The sequence below is a fragment of the Salvelinus sp. IW2-2015 genome, linkage group LG23, assembly GCF_002910315.2.
Source record: "Salvelinus sp. IW2-2015 linkage group LG23, ASM291031v2, whole genome shotgun sequence".
Lineage (NCBI taxonomy): Eukaryota > Metazoa > Chordata > Actinopteri > Salmoniformes > Salmonidae > Salvelinus > Salvelinus sp. IW2-2015.
This window is the reverse complement of record NC_036863.1, coordinates 35,186,856-35,207,034: the sequence shown is the minus strand read 5'-3', so window position 1 is coordinate 35,207,034 and position 20,179 is coordinate 35,186,856. Positions and strand designations below refer to the sequence as shown.

The 20,179-nt window shown below is 43.6% G+C and overlaps 1 protein-coding gene across 1 annotated transcript in view; it reads left to right on the top strand.

The window, feature by feature from the left end:
- LOC111951084 (protocadherin-1-like) overlaps window positions 1-20,179 on the top strand; it is a 90,871-nt gene that overhangs the window by 2,474 nt on the left and 68,218 nt on the right. The window contains exons 2-3 of the mRNA XM_023969087.1: window positions 7,975-8,792; window positions 9,379-11,562. Coding sequence (XP_023824855.1) covers window positions 7,995-8,792; window positions 9,379-11,562 — 2,982 coding nt within the window. The 5' untranslated portion in view covers window positions 7,975-7,994. The remainder of the gene's footprint in view (window positions 1-7,974; window positions 8,793-9,378; window positions 11,563-20,179) is intronic.

The window sequence follows — 20,179 nt, the reverse complement described above, 5'->3', positions numbered from 1 at the left end:
GGGCTGCAATTATGACCCAGTAATGGCTAGTGCTATGGTTCTTCATACATCTGGACTGGGTTCTTCATACTAGAATGGACATTAACCTTCTTATGATGGTTCAAAGGTCAGCCATGTTGGTCTGGGAGTTGGTCAACCATGGGTTGCCAGTGCTGTAATAAGATATTGTGTAAAACAATGAATGTGAAGAATGCATCTGCAATGTACATGTATGTATGTTAGCTAGCCAGCCAGTTTTAGAGGAATGATTCCAGAATGTAAAAAAATTAACTGCCAATATACCAACATTCCATTCAAATAATGCAGTCAATCCACAGCCATATACTGGCTCAAATCAGTACATGTAAGGACAAGTTGTAAATGCAACAACAAGTACTGATATTGTATCATATAATAGCACTCACAGCTTTCCAAGAAAACACAATCTGAGACATTTATGGTCTGTTTGTATATWTTTTWGAAGCTATTTATACAGAAAATGTGTATAAAACCCATATTAACTGTATTTATAGTTATATGGCTATGTTAGGTGCACAATAATTCAATTAGACAATTTCTGATACATCACARGCCTTACTTTTATTTTCCTGCATATGTAAAGCAGGAAATGCATCAGCTATGCRTCTACTGCCATTCATTTCAATAAGACTGCTTTTGGACTTCTCACTGACCATGATGGCTGCTATTTCGCCCCATTGTGGAACTTTGAGGGTTTATGACATATCCCCTCTAGAAAATTTAATAGAATCTCTATGGAGTAGTTGATATTCTTCTTCACATATTTTATCTCACTCAATATGATAGCAATCCAATGTTGTGCATATTCTGAACTCTTGGATTATGTTTTATTAATGTTTACTTAGAAATATGCTGGAACTGCATGAGTAATTTAATATCACAATTACATCAGAATTATTATTATTATATTATTTTTGGGGGTGAATATAGCACAAGCCATTGACCTCATTACTCGTTCTGGCTTTTCCAAAATTCCAGTGCTGTTGAACTCACCCTRTGTTGAGGAGATACACACAACGTGCAGTGCTGCAGCCCTCAAAAGCACACGTTATTACAGTCCAGGTTGAGTTGTAATTGTGTATCTGCTCTTATCCGTTACCTGAAAGTATACGGACTCTTATCTCAAATGGAAACTGGGCTTAGACTCTTCAGTGGAGTAGTCCACTCATAGGTATGAATAAGCTATGTTTGTTACTCTGTGTATTGCTTCTGGAATTGAGGCTTCCATAGACTCTTATCTGAGGATGAATGTATGACTATAGTCTGAGTTGTGTGTGTGTGTGTGTACCTGATCTGGAGACTGTTGAAAGAATATTGTTGTAATTATCTCCTTGGAAGTGATTATGTGATCACTTCTAATGAGTGTTTGGAGTCTCTTATCTAGAGGAAAGTGTGGTTATGGCTTTATTAAGGAGACATTTTAAAGAACCTCTGAGAGACATTCATTCACTGTATGGAGACTCCTGAAGGGCCATATGACACTTATTGGGAGTGAGTTTTATATGATTAGCCTAACTGAGTGAGTGGTATCTTWTTTTCCCTTTAGTATTTAGGATCTCTTGGGATCTGTTTTAGATACTGTATGTCATCTGAGAAGCTTTTGAATTGTTTTCACGCAAGTCAGTACAGTACTGCAGTCCAATGCTGCTTTCATCATGCTCCTTTGTAAAGCAACAATTTCAAAGGAGATATTGTTATGGATCATTGCTGTTGAACTTGATGACTGTCTTCCTCATCAATGGTGGACATGGAGGATGAGGGTGATAATGTGCTCTGGGTTAACTAGCTGTCATTGTGTCAATACGTTTATTTGTCTCCATATGTTTGTCACCACAAGCTCATCACATTAACAGGTCTATAGGCTGGAAAAGTAATGTATTCTCTGATCTCCTCCAATTTAGTTTATTTATAAAATCTTAATAGATGGAAACATGTTTAGTTTCTATGTAGCTGTAGTCTTAGGTTTTCAAAAAAACGGRGCTTTATGATGTACTCTTTAAACATGCTTTTACTTCACATGCTATCATTCAAGCCACATCGACTGGAGGCTGCCCTGCAAATGTAAAAAGGACACATCAATAACTAAGCAATTAGTGCATCAATAACGTGCACTTCCAATCTTAACGGATTCAAAGGAATTGGATTTCTAATTGGAATTCTAGACATGCTCATGTTTTGCTGTTTAGTTTTAACATGTATTTGATTTGCTCTGCTTTGGAACATTGTTGCATGCAAAGAGGTTCAGAAAAATACTGGCTTACGGCCAAAAATATATGCAGCTATAGGATCGCTAAATTTGTTCACGCATGCTTTTTGACACACACACACACATACACACTCACCCACATACTGTACACACACTTTTTCTATTCTTGTGGGGTCACAGAGTAACATTTATTTCCATTCAAAATCCTACTTTCCCTAACCTTAACCCTAACCTTGACCCCTAAACCTAACCTAACCCCTAATTCTAACCCAACCGCTAAGGTTAAAGCCTTGTTCTTGTGGGGATGTGGGAAATGTCTCCATGAGGAAGAATTTTCCTTGTTTTACTATCCTTATGGGGACTTTTGGGGATTTCAGGTCGAGACCCCCCCCCCCCACACACACACACACACTCACAAAAAATGTCCTCTCACTGTCAACTGCGTTTATTTTCAGCAAACTTAACATGTGTAAATATTTGTATGAATATAACAAGATTCAACAACTGATACATAAACTGAATAAGTTCCACAGACATGTGACTAACAGAAATTGAATAATGTGTCCCTGAACAAACAGGGGTTCAAAATCAAAAGTAACAGTCAGTATCTGGCGTGGCCACCAGCTGCATTAAGTACTGCAGTGCATCTCCTCCTCATGGACTGCACCAGATTTGCCAGTTCTTGCTGTGAGATGTTACCTCACTCTTCCAAGGCACCTGCAAGTTCCCGGACATTTCTGGGGGGAATGGCCCTAGCTGTCACACTCCGATCCAACAGGTCCCAGACGTCCTCAATGGGATTGAGATCCGGGCTCTTTGCTGGCCATGGCAAAACACTGACATTCCTGTCTTGCAGGAAATCACGCACAGAACGAGCAGTATGGTTGGTGGCATTGTCATGCTGGAGGGTCATGTCAGGATGAGCCTGCAGGAAGGGTACCACATGAGGGAGGAGGATGTCTTCCCTGTAACCCACAGCGTTGAGATTGCCTGCAATGACAACAAGCTCAGTCCAATGATGCTGTGACACACCGCCCCAGACCATGATGGACCCTCCACCTCCAAATCAATCCCGCTCCAGAGTACACGCCTCGGTGTAACGCTCATTCCTTCGAATAAATGCAAATCCGACCATCACCCTTGGTAAGACAAAACCGCGACTCGTCAGTGAAGATCACTTTTTGCCAGTCCTGTCTGGTCCAGCGACGGCTGGGTTTGTGCCCATAGGCGACGTTGTTGCCGGTGATGTCTGSTGAGGACCTGCCTTACAACAGACCTACAAGCCATCAGRCCAGCCTCTCTCAGCCTATTYCGGACAGTCTGAGCACTGATGGAGGGTGTGTGTTCCTGGTGTAACTCGCCAGTTGTTGTTGCCATCCTGACCTGTCCCGCAGGTGTGAATTCAGATGTACCGATCCTGTGCAGGTGTTGTTACACGTGGTCGCCACTGCGAGGACGATCAGCTGTCGTCCTGTCTCCCTGTAGCGCTGTCTTAGGCAACTCACAGTACGGAATTGCAATTTATTGCCCTGGCCACATCTGCAGTCCTCATGCCTCCTTGCAGCATGCCTAAGGCACGTTCACGCAGATGACACGGACCCTGGGAATCTTCTTTTATGTTTTCAGAGTCAGTAGAAAGGCCTCTTTAGTGTCCTAAGTTTTCAGAACTGTGACCTTAATTGCCTACCGTCTGTAAGCTGTTAGTGTCTTAACGACCGTTCCACAGGTGCATGTTCATCATTGTTTATGGTTCATTGAACAAGCATGGGAAACAGTGTTTAAACCCTTTACAATGAAGATCTGTGAAAGTTATTTGGATTTTTCCGAATTATCTTTGAAAGACAGGGTACTGAAATAAGCGACGTTTCTTTTTTTGCTGAGTTTACATACTAACATACAATAGCAGTCAAACGTTTGGTCACACCTACTCATTCAAGGGTTTTTCTTTAATTTTTACTATTTTCTACATTGTAGAATGATAATGAAGACATCAAAACTATGAAATAACACATATGGAATCATGTAGTAATCCCCCAAAAAATCGATTTTAGATTTTAGATTCTTCAAAGTAGCCACCCTTTACTTTGATGACAGCTTTGCACACGCTTCGCAATCTCTCAACCAGCTTCACCTGGAATGCTTTTCCAACAGTCTTGAAGGAGTTCCCACATATGCTGAGCACTTGTTGGCTGCTTTTCCTTCACCCTGCGGTCCAACTCATCCCAAACCATCTAAATTGSGTTGAGGTCGGGTGATTGTGGCYGCCAAGTAATCTGATGCAGCACTCCATCACTCTCATTCTTGGTCAAATAACCCCTACACWGCCTGGAGGTGTGTTTAGGGTCATTGTCCTGTTYAAAAACAAATGATAGTCCCACTAAACACAAACTAGATGGGATGGCATATCYCTGCAGAATGSTGTGGTAGCCATGCTGGTTAAGTGTGCCTTGAATTCTAAATAAATCACAAACCGTGTACCCAGCAAAGCACCCCCACARCATAACACCTCTTCCTCCATGCTTCACGGTGGGATCCACACAAGCGGAGATAATCCGTTCACCTACTCTGCATCTCACAAAGGCACGGCGGTTGGAACCAAACATTTCTAATTTGGACTCATTTCACTGAAGGGCAGATTTRCACRGGTCTAATGTCCATTGCTCGTGTTTCTTGACCCAAACAAGTCTCTTTTTCTCAMTGGTTTCCTTTAGTATTGGTTTCTTTGCAGCAATTCAACCATGAAGGCCTGATTCACGCAGTSTCCTCTGAACAGTTGATGTTGAGATGTGTCTGTTACTTGAACTCTGTGAAGCATTTATTTGGGCAGCAATCTGAGGTGCAGTTAACTTTAATGAATTTATCCTCTGCAGCAGAGGCAGCTCTGTCTTCCTTTCCTGTGTCGGTCCTCATGAGAGCCAGTTTCATCATAGTGCTTAATGTTTTTTTTTACTGCACTTGAAGAAACGTTCAAAGTTCTTTACATTTCCCAGAATGACTGACTTTCACGTCTTACAGTAATGCTGGACTGTCATTTCTCTTTGCTTATTTGAGTTGTTCTTGCCATAATCTGGACTTGGTCTTTTACCAAATAGGGCTTTCTTCTGTATACCACCCCTACCTTGTCACAACACAACTGATTGGCTCAAATGCATTAATAAGGAAAGACATTCCACATTCCATTAACTTTTAACAAGGCACACCTTTTAATTGAAATGCATTCCATGTGACCACCTCATGAAGCTGGTTGAGAGAATGCCAAGAGTGTGAAAATCTGTCATCAAGGCAAAGGGTGGCTACTTTGAAGAATGTAAAATCTATAATCTATTTTAATTTGTTCAACACTTTTTTTGTTACTACATGCATTATTTCATAGTTTTGATGTCTTCACCATTATTGTACAATGTAGAAAATTGTAAAAATTAATAAAAACCGTTGAATGAGTAAGTGTGTTCAAACTTTTGACTGGTGCTGTGCATACATACATACATACATACATACATACATACATACATACATACATACATACATACATACATACTGTCACGTTCTGACCTTAGTTCCTTTTTTATGTCTTTATTTTAGTTTGGTCAGAGCGTGAGTTGGGGTGGGCATTCTATGTTGTTTTTCTATGTTTTGTTCTATTGTTCTATTTCTATGTGTTTGGTCTAGCATGGTTCTCAATCAGAGGCAGGTGTCAGTCATTGTCTCTGATTGGGAGCCATATTTAGGTAGCCTGTTTTCCTTTGTGTTTTGTGGGTGGTTGTTTCCTGTGTCTGTACCATACGGGACTGTTTCGATTTTCGTTTGTTCATTCACGTTGTTATTTTGTATTTTTGTAGTGTTCAGTTTTATATATTAAAATGGGAACTTACCACGCTGCACATTGGTCCGATATCTCTTACTCTTCCTCAGAAGAAGAGGAAAGTCGTTACACATACATACATACATACATACATACATACATACATACATACATACATCAGCATGCAAAGGCTATAAGGAAGTGTGCTGGAGCACTACAACTATTTAAACCACCCCAATGAACTGTCTCATCCTCTCAAGTTACAGCGAGAACTCTTCTCACACATTAAATAATTAAAGTCTAAAATCATTTGCAGTCTGAAAAATAGTGAATTCTTTTGCTTGGGGAATATGGATCAAAGCAGACGCTAAACTAGCGGGTAGTGATTAATGGGGTGGCGTAGCAGGTTAGAAATCAAACATGAACATTACAGTGTGTAAATTAGCCCATAACAGAAGAGTCGGATGGAGATCTCATCTGCTCAAAAGTAAAGCTGTATTTTCTGATAAGGCGTAGGCCAGGTTACAGATCAGCAACATGTTCAACATGAAGCCAAACACTGGTGTGCTGCTGCCTCTGGGAGACTCTGGGTGCTGCAGCTGGAGCCTTAGGTGGGTCAGACCTCTCTAGTATTAGATCAGTCAGATGATGCATTTTCAGTCTTGTCTTTATATCATATCGTCAAGGTTTCGTAACATACTGTATGGTTTGTTCAACAGTGTTTTTTTTGTGGTGTTGCATCCACAAGCTGCTTCTATACACATTTAATGATGTCTAGGAGGCTCAACCTTGAACCATGGCACTGTACTAGGTCTTTGAGGCTCTGCATTGGATTATACAGCTCCCGTAATGCACACTGGGCCTCTCTCACTTTATCTTCTGTGTAACTCTGTCTGGAAATCAATTCTTTAAAAAATATATATATTCATCGTAGCGCTTAAACAAGTTTTCAATACTGGCTGTTGCCGTTTTGAATATCCTCAGCACTGTGCTGAAGATTTGTTTTAGTGAATGAAAACAGTTACAAACTGCTGCAAAAGCTCAATTTGGTTTTAATTAATGTGGCAAAAATAAGGAGGGGAAATCACCCAACATGCCGGACTGTTGTTACACGATTCCACATTTAGATGAATGACATTATCATCCCTATTTGTTAAATTGTTCCTTTCAAAATAGAAGATTGGGTGCTCATTGCTTTATAAATTCCCTGTAAGTCACTAAGTCGGTGGAGAAAATCTCCACCATCTGAACCATTGCTTTTCAAGCATGGCAAAACTGGTCCTTGGGAGAAACATGTTATGCTCATTGTTCATGTTTCCTGGGTTTTGTCCTGTTGACAGGGGAAAGATAATCCTTGCTCTCTTAACAAGGATATTATCTATTCCACTGTGGAGAGCTTGTTTTTGGTAAATATGCCACATATGATGAATCGTTCCTTGTATTGTCATTGCAGAAGAAACATTATTTTCACATACCTGGGAGAATACATTTTTTTCACTTACGTTAAAATCCCTAGAATTATAAAACATCTTAATTAAACACCAACGAATATACTATATATATATATAGTATCAACAGTTTCCCGTGTGTATCAAGAATAGTCCACCACCCAAAGGACACCCAGCCAACTTGACACAACTGTGGGAAGCATTGGAGTTTAAATGGGCCAGCATCACTGTGGAATGCTTTTGACACCTTGTAGAGTCCATGCCACGATGAATTGAGGCTGTTCTGAGGGCAAAAGGGCGGGGAGTGCAACTCAATATTCCAAAAATGTTCTTAATGTTTTGTACACTCAGTGTATATATACATACTGTATGTATAACTATGGCTGTTGATTAACTATGTTGTTTCAGAGCACATTCAACATAACCGATAAACCTTAAGCCCAAGTATAGTTTTTCATCTTTAATGTGTTATTTTTTATTTTTATTTTTTTTGCTGGCAGGTAATCTGGTGACGGACTTCATGGAACTGCACTTGGGAGCAGTTCTGTTGTGGGTCCTGGTGTTGGACTGCTGTGGTTGGGCTGAGGCTGGTATCCTCTACCGGGTCCAGGAGGAGCAGCCTCCCAGCACGCTGATAGGCAGCCTGGCATCAGACCAGGGCCTGCCAGACTCTGGTCACTTGTACAAGCTGGAGGTGGGCTCTCCGTACCTACGTGTGGATGGGAAGACAGGGGACATCTTCACCACAGAGATCCCCATAGACAGGGAGACACTGAGGGACTGCCGCAGTATTGTCAGGGGCAAGCCCTGCTTCCTGGAGTTCGAAGTGTCCGTCACAGACCTAATCCACAACCAGAGCCCCAGGCTCATTGAGGGCCGCATCGAGGTCCAGGACATCAACGACAACACGCCGCAGTTCCCCTCCCCCGTGCTCACCATCTCTGTCCCAGAAAACACCCACTTGGGCGCTCTGTTCTCCATCCCCCTGGCCACAGACAGGGACTCGGAGAGGAACGGGGTGGCCGACTACGCCCTCACCGCTGGGCCAGACGCGGCGACGCTCTTCGGCCTGCAGGTGGCGGAAGACAGGGGGGAGAAGCTGCCCCAGCTCATCGTCCTGGGCAGTCTGGACCGGGAGCTCAAGGATTCGTATGACCTGACAATCAAAGCTGTGGACGGAGGTAACCCCCAGCGCTATAGCAGTGCCTTGCTGAGAGTGGTGGTTGCTGATGCTAACGACAATGCTCCGAAGTTTGAGAAGGCCACGTACGAGGCAGAGGTTTCAGAAAACAGCCCTGTGGGACACTCTGTTTTGCAGGTAAAACATGATTTTAATATTGCAGAGTGATCAATGTGTTGTGTACGCTACTGTATAGATTGGATACAACTTTGACCGTGAGAAGACTAAGTGTTTTATATCCACAACTCATTAGGGTCCAACATGCGATGCTGGGTTTCTAGATTTTTACCATGATGAAATGCCTGAATGAAGTTACTGAATTTGCAATTTCACAGTGTAGTCTTATTGAACTGCTGCCAAAAGCAGCAAAGCTTGGCCAATTTATTGAACGTTTTTTGAACAATTAGCCCACTCACTAAAGTTTCTTCCCGAGCGGGTATTTTGGTTGACAGTTTTTAAGTCAAATAAACCCTCAGTGTACATTTATTTTCATTACACATGTGTCTCTCTGAAGCTAGGATGGTGTGTTTTCATATTATGGCAAGATATGTTTATAATATGCACATTTAGACTCCCTTGCTTATTGGCCTCTTGCTGTAAACTAACTTCAATGACATCGGGCTGTAAACCTAAACCCCTTACCCATACCTCCATATGCTAACATAATCCCTGAATTCTTACCCTGATCCCAACCTCTAACCTAATCCCTTGTCTCTGATTGCAGGTGAAAGCCAATGACTCAGACATGGGCCCCAATGGAGAGATAGAATATACGCTACACCAGGCATTAGATCCAGTGCCAAAACTCCTGAGAATTGATCGCTCCAATGGCATCATCTATGTCAAAGGGCCCTTGGATCGGGAAGAAATCAGCGATTTGACATTCTACGTAGTGGCCAGAGACAAAGGTCCCCAACCCAAAAGCTCCAAGACCTTTGTGACAATCCAGGTGACTGACCAGAACGACAATTCCCCTGCTGTGGAGATCCGTGGGATCGGRCTGGTGACCCACAGTGACGGGGTGGCCAACATATCAGAGGACATGCCAGTGGGCACGGCGGTGGCCCTCGTCCAGGTGTCTGACAGGGATGAGGGGGAGAATGCAGTGGTCACCTGTGTGGTGGCGGGGGACGTGCCCTTCCAACTGCGCCCGGCTAGTGACTCTTCCACTAACAAGAGGAAGTACTTTCTGCAGACTACAACCCCCTTGGACTATGAGAGGGTCAGGGAATACCGTGTGGAGATTGTGGCTGTTGACTCTGGCAACCCAGCTCTTTCCAGTACTAACTCATTGAAGGTGCAGGTGACTGATGTTAACGACAACTCCCCAGTGTTTTCCCCAACCCTGTTTGAGGTTGCGTTTGCAGAGGAGAACCAGCCAGGGGACAAGGTTGTGGACGTGGTTGCCACGGACGCTGATAGCGGAACTAACGCCGAGCTGGTCTACAGCATCGTAGCAGACACATCTACCAGGGGCCTGTTTGAGATTGACCCCAATTCAGGAGAGGTGAGGGCACGGAGCTCACTGGACAGAGAGCATAAAGAACGCTATGAGTTCCGGGTCACTGCGTCCGATAAAGGTTCTCCCAGTCACAGAGGAACAGCCACGGTCGTGGTCAAGGTGCTTGACCGCAATGACAACGACCCCAAGTTTATGCTAAGTGGCTACAGCTTCTCTGTTCTGGAGAACATGCCCCCACTCAGTGCCGTTGGCATGGTGACTGTGCTGGATATGGATCAGGGAGAGAATGCCAGAGTGCAGCTCTCTGTGGAGCCAGACGGAGGGAAGTTTGTGATTCAGAATGGAACAGGAACCATCCTGTCCAGCATCTCCTTTGACCGGGAGAAGGAGAGCAGCTACACCTTCCGTCTGAAGGCTGTAGACGGGGGAGAGCCTCCCAGGTCCTCCTATGTAGGCGTTACCATCAATGTCCTGGATGAAAATGACAATGATCCTGTGGTCACCAAGCCCTCCAACTCCTCCTTCAGACTCCTGTCCCCTCTAGCTGCCCCAGAAAGCCGTGTGGAGCTAGTGGAGGCTGAAGACCTGGACACTGGGCCCAATGCAGAAATGGTCTTCAGCATCACTGGAGGAAACCCTTATGAACTCTTCAGCATCTCCTCCACTACTGGGGAAATCACCCTGGCCAAGGAGCTGACCCGGAAACATGGTGGGCTCCATCGCCTGGTGGTGAGGGTGAGTGATGTGGGCAAACCCGCACGCCACGCCACTGCCATGGTGCACATCTACGTCAATGAGACGATTGCTAACGTCAGCCTGGTGGAAGCACTGGTGGGACACAGTCTCTACACCCCTCTGGAGACAGACYTTGCTGGTGACCCTGACTACGGCCTGGCAGCCCAGCGCAGTAATATTGTGTACGGAAGCCTGGCGGGAGTGGCGGGTGTTGTCATGGTGATCGTAGTGGTGGTGTTTATCCGCCACCGCATTCAGCGGGAGACGAAGAGCGGCTACCAGGCTGGCAAGAAGGAGAACAAGGACCTTTACGCCCCCAAGCAAGGGCCAAAGAATGGCAAAGGCAAGAGGGGCAGGAAAGGAAAGCCCTCKAAGTCCCCTAAGCCCTTGGGAGAGGAGGAGGAGGTCAGTCTCCAGAAGAGTCTCAAGTTCAACCTGGATGGGGTCAACGACAGCCCCAGGATCCACCTGCCCCTGACATACCCCCCAGGCAGCCCTGACCTTGGCAGACACTACCGCTCCAACTCTCCCCTACCATCCATCCAGCTGCAGGCCCAGTCTCCCTCGGCCTCCCAGAAGCACCAGGCAGTCCAGGACCTCCCTGCAACCAATACCTTCGTAGGGACTGGAGGAGACGACAATTCAACAGGCTCAGACCAGTACTCGGATTATAGCTACAAGGCCAGCCAGCCAAAGTACAACAGCAAGCAGGTAAGAGCCAGAGCTTCGAAAGCGAAACAATTATTTGTTTAAATTGCCTGTGACAAAGGTAGGAGGTGGTGTGTTGTTAGTGGAGTGGCTGTGATATTTAAGGCTATGGATGGGGGCCATTAACGTTGGAAATTCCACCCCAAAAATAATCAAGCAGCCGTTTCAGAATGTTGTTGGCTACCTGCTTTTTATTGCCTGATTTACACACACAATCAGTAACTAAAAAAGGCTTTAGTAATTAGGAAAACTTCCATCCACTTGGAGGGAGAAAGGGCACATGGGAGTAATAAGAAACAGCTTTTGGACTCCTCTTTTACCGGGGTGGAGACGAGTCTGCCTCTCCTTCTCCCCCCTCTTCCCCCTCTTCCCATGGATTCATTAATCTAGCTGGTGAACGGAGGAGGTGAGGAAGAGGGCGAGGTTCATGTCTGAGTGACTTACTCTTACACTTCTGCTTGACCTCACGCCCTGTGGTCCATACAGGTCACATGCTCTTATCTTCTCACTGCACTGCACTCCACTTCACTTGGCTTGGCTCTGACCCTTCTACCATTGCCATGGAAACAGAAATATTAATAGTCTCAGAGAGGATTAGAATGCAAAAATAAATTAGGGAGAGTATGTCTGCATGTCTCTGTGCATATATGRGTGCTTGCTTGAATGACTGATTGTGTGCCCTTGTGTGTGTGTGTGTATCTACAAGTGTCTATTAGCTTAACCTGACCTGCGCGGTACAATATGTTCAAGAAATTATCCTATTCTTCAGGAGAAATGGGTGACTGGGCTCTGAATATGTGTGGGACACTTTGAGGATAAGGAAGCTTATCTCCAGCACCCAGTCAGTCACCACTGGTTGGCTAGTGCCTGGTGGGTAATTTCAGCAGATGTTGTCTGACAGCTTGGACAATTGCGAGCCCCTGTGGGTTAAGAGAGTCAGTAGTGTGTACAGTCACCACTGTCTCAGTGATGGACAGCATATACGAGCAAAGTGACAATGAACTGTAGCCCTGCAGTGGGTTTGCATGTTTGGGTCTATGTGAGTAAGTCTGTATTTCCAGGTGGGCTTTGTGTTTGGGTTGTATTTGAGGATATAAATGTCTAATCTAGCTATATGCTACTGCTAGTGTCTGTGTTGTGTGCACCTGTGCATCAAGCTAGCCTCCTCACCTCTCTCTGTTTGTGTTTCTCTGCATGAGTGTGTAAAGTGTTTCAAAACATGTGTGAGTTGATYGAAAGGTGCCGCAAAAACACGGACAGATGTTAAAACTCATGTGACATACCTCAGCAGATGTTACCTCATGTATGGCATCCCCTCTCCCATCAGGAAGAACAGATTGACCAAAATAAATAATAAAGTTGCTGCCTATTGGAGTGACAGATGTGGAGTGGAGAGCTTACTCTAGTCAACCATGCTGGTCTAAACAATGACTCACATTTTCAGTGGGGATGTGTTCAGGTGTCTGTGACTAGAACTGAGCTTCCCAACGATTCTTGGCAGTGCTGAATGTAAACACACTGGTGCTACCATTCGCTGTCAGCACATATTCATATCTCTGGCAGWTTCACCTCTTCTCTTTTTAGACCTAGCTCCAATAACTGGATGTAGGAGGGTGTTTCTCAAAATGCATACTGCCATGCTCTGAGCATGAAAATTGGAGCACGGGAGTGTCGTAGTATGTCCAAATCAAAGTACAGTATGCGAAACGGAGCACGGCTAGCACTTCTCTAATGCGTACTACATATTTTGCAGCATGCATCAATTCAAGCTTCAACAGAAAATATGCACAGAAAAATGATGCAACCAAGTAAAAAATGCCGGACATTATTTGAGCTGAAGTGAGAGACTTCGGAATGATATGTTGCCTATTACATTTACATTTACATTTAAGTCATTTAGCAGACGCTCTTATCCAGAGCGACTTACAAATTGGTGCATTCACCTTATGATATCCAGTGGAACAACCACTTTACAATAGTGCATCTATATGATGCCTGACTACAATATTTTATCTTGATACATTATCTTGATACCTGCCTACAATAGCTATGGACTTGTGTAAATTGCAAGCCCATAGTAAGTCAATAGGGCGAACTGACTAGCTACTACTGTTAGCTAGCCAAATAGCCACAAAGAATTATTAGCTAGCTAGCTAGCCACAAAGAATCTACCCATTCATTTTAGGTRCTGTTTGCCTGTTAWACTATATGGTTAGCTACATTATTATGATTCACATATAGCTAGCTGATAGTTAAACTTTTGCTTTGTGTAWATCTTGTTTCGTRTCTATTGCGATTGTCCTGGCTGGAAGAAGGTTCAGTGAATGGGTAAGTCCATAGTAAATCAATAGCGCTAACTGGCTAGCTAGCTAGCCACTAAGAATTGGCAGCTAGCTACCCACGAATAATGTACATCTAACTTGCATAACATAAGTTTTAGGTAATTTGTGACGGTTAACTAGRTGGCTAGCTAGATTATTACGATTCACATAGAGCTAGCAGATAATTATGAAGTAAAATATTTGCTTTGTTATATGTTGTTTTTTCTCTATTGTTGCCATTGTCCTGGCTGGAAGAAGGTTCAGTGAATGGGGAGATGCAGCGAGAGGTAGGGAGAGTGTGAGTGCTTTACAAATGTAATGTTTTATGCATTCTTCACACTCTTATCCTCACAAGAACGTACTCAAGAGAACATCCTTGGAGAATGCACTTACAGCATGGGAATGTGGAGCAGGGTAGTATGCATATTGAAAAACACCCTTAGTGTACAAAACATTAGGAACGTAGACTGACCAGGTGAATCCAGGTGAAAGCTATGATCCCTTATTGATGTCACTTGTTAAATCCACTTCAATCAATGTAGATGAAGGGGAGGAGACAGGTTAAAGAAGGATTTTGAAGCCTTAAYAGAATTGAGACAGTTTCCCGTGTGTATGAAGAATGGTCCACCACCTAAAGGACATACAGCCAACTTGACACACRTGTGGGAAGCATTGGAGTCAACATGGGCGAGCATCTCTGTGGAACGCTTCCGATACCTTGTAGAGTCCATGCCCCGACAAATTGAGGCTGTTCTGAGGGKAAAAGGGGGTGCAACTCAATATTAGGAAGGTGTTCCTAATGTTTGTYCAATCAGTGTATTAGGATCAAGTAAACAACCACTTAATTTCCCAGTGGCGTGATCTGGTCTGGACAGAGCTGTGTGAAGCCTATGGCTGTGTCCCAATCCAAAGGCAGCTGCCTACCTGCCTCCAAAGACCTTAGTAGGTAGGACTTTTCCAGTAGGTAACTGTTATTTGGGGCAGCATCACGTGACAACGCATTCACATTCCACCGAGTGCCAGACATTTAGTTACATTGTAGTCACTGTAGCACCGTGAGCAACTAGTGCTAGCAATTCAGTGAACAACTATCCCAAAATGGAAATATCTGACACAAATAACAAGATAACAAGATAACAAGTAACAMAATTGATCTCCTCAGTACCTGTTCATGAATTAAGTTGACACCGACCAGAATAATTAGCCTACAGTATAGGGTCCTCCTCTAGCATATTGCTTGGTCTGCAGRTCCATCTTTGTGGAATGTGGACATGACAGGTAGGGTTGTATGCATGATACAAACTACAGTTTTTTGAGATAGCTAAGCTATTTTACTGACTATTTAAGAATGATTAATAGCCAGAATAGTAGTGTTTCACTGTGAAGCTAATACTGTGTTAGAGCTGCTAATGTTTTATTCTAATGAGTAGGCTTGCATTGTGATTCCTAAACTATCACACCCGCACATATTATTAAATGACTCTGAGCTCAAGATAACATGATTTTATATTTGTTGATAACTAATATTGCAAGGTGATATGATGCAATCTAACTAGATTAGATGGCTACTTCATCCTAATGTTAGCTAAATGCATTGAATACCCCAAAAATATACTGGCATGTGATAAAGGATAACATGTCCAATATAACTATATAAATGCATATCTAACAGTAATATACAGTGCGTTTGGAAAGTATTCAGACCCTTGACTTTTTCCACGTTTTGTTGCATTACAGCCTTATTGGAAAATTTATTGAATTGTTTTTCCCCCTCACCAATCTACAAACAATACCCCATAATAACAAAGCAAAAAAAAAATATTTTTATTTTTTAGAAATGCTTGCAAATATATAAAAAATATAAAACTGAAGTATCACATTTACATACGTTTTCAGACCCTTTACTCAGTACTTTGTTGAAGCACCTTTGGCAGCGATTACAGCCTCGACTCTTCWTGGGTATGATACCACAAGCTTGCCACACCTGTATTTGGGGAGTTTCTTCTATTCTTCTCTGCAGATCCTTGCAAGCTCTGTCAGGTTGGATGGGGACCGTCGCRMCACATTCGGAGACTTTTCCCGAAGCKAKTCCTGCATTGTCATGGCTGTGTGCTTAGGGTTGTTGTCCTGTTGGAAGGTGAACCGTCGCCCCAGTCTGAGGTCCTGAGCMCTCTGGWGCAGGTTTTCATCAAGGATCTCTGTATTTTGCTCCGTTCATCTTTCCCTCAATCATGACTAGTCTCCCAGTCCTTGCCTCTGAAAAACATCCCCACAGCATGATGCTGCAACCACCATGCTTCACTGTAGGGATGGTGCCAGGTTTCCTCCAGACGTGGCGCTTMGCATTCAGGTCAAAGAGTTCAATCTTGGTTTCATCAGACCAGACAATGTTGTTTCTCATGGTCTGAGAGTCTTTAGGTGCATTTTGGCAAACTCCAAGCGGGCTGTCATGTTCCTTTTACTGACAAGTGGCTTCCATCTGGCCACTCTGCCATAAAGGCCTGATTGGTGGAGGGCTGCAGAGATGGTTTTCCTTCTGGAAGGTTCTGCCATCTGCACAGAGGAACMCAGGAGCTCTGTCAGAGTGACCATCATGTTCTTGGTCACCTCCCTGACCAAGCCCTTCTGCCCTGATTGCTCAGTTTGGCCGGGAGGCCAGCTCTAGGAAGAGTCTTGGCGGTTCCAAACTTTTTCTGTTTAAGAATGATGGAGTTCAATGTGTTCTTGGGGACCTTCAATGCTGCAGAAATGTTTTGGTACTCTTCCCCAGATCTGTGTCTCCGACACGATCCTGTCTCAGAGCTCTACGCACAATTCCTTCGACCTCATAGCTTGGTTTTTGCTCCGACATGCACTGTCAATTGTGGGGACATTATATAGACAGGTGTGTGCCTTTCCAAATCATGTCCAATCAAATGAATTTACCCCAGGTAGACTCCAATSAAGTTGTAGAAACAAATCAAGGTAAATGTAAACAGTCTAATGTWAACAGGATGCACCTGAGCTCAATTTRGATTCTCATAGCAAAGAGTCTGAATACTTATGAATATGAAGTATTTCTGTTTTTATGTTTAATACATTTGGAAAATTTTCAAAAAACTTATTTTCACTTTGTCATTATTGGGTATTGTGTGTAGATTGATGAGGATTTTATATTTATTTAATCCGTTTAAGAATAAGTTTGTAACGTAAACAAAATATGGATAAAGTCAAGGGGTCTGAATACTTTCCGAATGCACAGTATATTCAATTAAATGAATGCAGCATTGTAATATTATTGATGTCTTTCTCTTGCAGAGGATTAGTCAGATGAACTGCAGTCACCAGATGCCCGAGACTAAAAACATGTGGAGACATCAGCACTTGTCATTTTGAATAACTGTTAACATTTGTATTGTTTTTTCTGTATCTGTGCATGAGTCGTTAAAACACATGCCATTGTACAAAATAAMCAATTCCCAAGTGAGGGACATCAATGAGATTAACTTCCAACATACATAAGCTTGTTCAATACACGAGGGCACATTTTGTCAGGACAACCATGGGTTTTTGTTTTTATAGACAGGCCAGGAGTTTACAGGTTTTTGTTTTTAGAGACAGACGAGGAGTTTTCAGGTTTTTGTTCCATCCCTAGCCCTTCACTAACCTATATCAACTAATTGTGGTCTACATTGAAAACTTGCACACGGTGCATTCCCCTGGGACAGAAAGTGACATCTGTATTTTAGAATGCAAAAGTTACAATTTCCTGACAAATCTGCATGATTAACCATAACATGGGTGAATCTATTRATCTCTAACATTGTGATGTTGCACACTCCTGAATAATATCATTGGATATGGTGATTATCCTGGTGGCCGGGAGGTTCCCGACAAGTTATTTACATCTGTAGGGTGTCAGGGTGGGATGTCCTTCAAACCCGGAACAAGCAGTGACGAGAGGGGAGAAATGAACCTCACTGCTCAAATATCAGTGCTGATTRAWGTTGCTGAAGCCATACCTACCTTTATTAATGTGCAATCGTTTTGGTAACAGTTTTCCATATTTTTAAGCTTGATCAAGTTGTTTACACTACGAGTAGAATAACTTAGCCTCTAATGTAAACTAGTAACACCAAACCCAATGGTGCAACAAAATAGGGGAAGGGAAAGTGACAAGAGAAAGTTAGCTAACGTTAGGTAAACAGACACTGTATGCAGCTTGCTAGCAAGCTAGCAAAACAGAGTCATCAACGGAATGCACAAATTATTTGGCTGGCTAACAAGCCTAGATTGAACYGAACACAGATGGCTGCATTTCCTATAGTTTTCATCAGATGTTGTTAATAAAATGTCTTATCTCCAAACGAGTCGGGCAGAAACGTTTTCTCCTGCCAAGCCATTGCAATGTGGTGCCCACTTRAGTCCCTGAAAACAGATGGGAAAAAACTATTTGCAGCATGTCTTTAGCTGGCTAGCAAGTTCACCAATTCATTATTTAAAATCTCCAGGTCTTCACAATTGACGCAATGCTGAATCTATGATTAGGCCTAGTTAGTTTACATGTTCATCTCTAAACAACCGATAAACAGGACGAAATCGACTACTAACTAGCTATCGCGTCCGGCGTGTTGGCAATACTAGCTTTTTCAAGCAGAAATTTGCTTCTTGCAACACAAACTCAAGAAAGTTCTGGGACACTGTAAAGTCCATGGAGAATAAGAACACCTCCTCCCAGCTGCCCACTGCACTGAGGACAGGAAACACTGTCACCACCGATAAATCCACTATAATTGAGAATTTCAATAAGCATTTTTCTATGGCTGGCCATGCTTTCCACCTGGCTACCCCTACCCCGGTCAACAGCACTGCACCCCCCACAGCAACTCGCCCAAGCCTTCCCCATTTCTCCTTCTCCCAAATCCAGTCAGCTGATGTTCTGAAAGAGCTGCAAAATCTGGACCCCTACAAATCAGCCGGGCTAGACAAGCTGGACCCTTTCTTTCTAAAATTATCTGCCAAAATTGTTGCAACCCCTATTACTAGCCTGTTCAACCTCTCTTCGTGTCGTCTGAGATTCCCAAAGATTGGAAAGCAGCTGCAGTCATCCCCCTCTTCAAAGGGGGGACACTCTTGACCCAAACTGCTACAGACCTATATCTATCCTACCCTGCCTTTCTAAGGTCTTCGAAAGCGAAGTTAACAAACAGATTACCGACCATTTCGAATCCCACCATAACTTCTCCGCTATGCAATCTGGTTTCAGAGCTGGTCATGGGTGCACCTCAGCCACCCTCAAGGTCCTAAACGATATCCTAACCGCCATCGATAAGAAACAATACTGTGCAGCCGTATTCATTGACCTGGCCAAGGCTTTCGACTCTGTTAATCACCARATCCTCATCGGCAGACTCGATAGCCTTGGTTTCTCAAATGATTGCCTCGCATGGTTCACCAACTACTTCTCTGATAGAGTTCAGTGTGTCAAATCGGAGGGCCTGTTGTCCGGGCCTCTGGCAGTCTCTATGGGGGTGCCACAGGGTTCAATTCTTGGACCGACTCTATTTCTTCTCTGTATACATCAATGATGTCGCTCTTGCTGCTTGGTTGATTCTTTGATCCACCTCTACGCAGACGACACCATTCTGTATACTTCTGGCCCTTCTTTGACACGTGTGTTAACAACCCTCCAGACGAGCTTCAATGCCATACAACTCTCCTTTCGTGGGCCTCCAATTGCTCTTAAATACAAGTAAAACTAAATGCATGCTCTTCAACCGATCGCTGCCTGCAGCTGCCCGCCCGTCCAAACATCACTGCTCGGGACGGTTCTGACTTAGAATATGTGGACAACTACAAATACCTAGGTGTCTGGTTAGACTGTAAACTCTCCTTCCAGACTCACATCAAACATCTCCAATCCAAAGTTAAATCTAGAATTGGCTTCCTATTTCGCAACAAAGCATCCTTCACTCATGCTGCCAAACATACCCTTGTAAAACTGACCATCCTACCGATCCTCGACTTCGGCGATGGCATTTACAAAATAGCCTCCAATACCCTACTCAATAAATTGGATGCAGTCTATCACAGTGCCATCCGTTTTGTCACCAAAGCCCCATATACTACCCACCACTGCGACCTGTACGCTCTCGTTGGCTGGCCCTCGTTCATACTCGTCGCCAAACCCACTGGCTCCAGGTCATCTACAAGTCTCTGCTAGGTAACGTCCCCCCTTATCTCAGCTCGCTGGTCACCATAGCAGCACCCACCTGTTGCACACTCTCCAGCAGGTATATCTCCTCTGTCACCACCAAAAC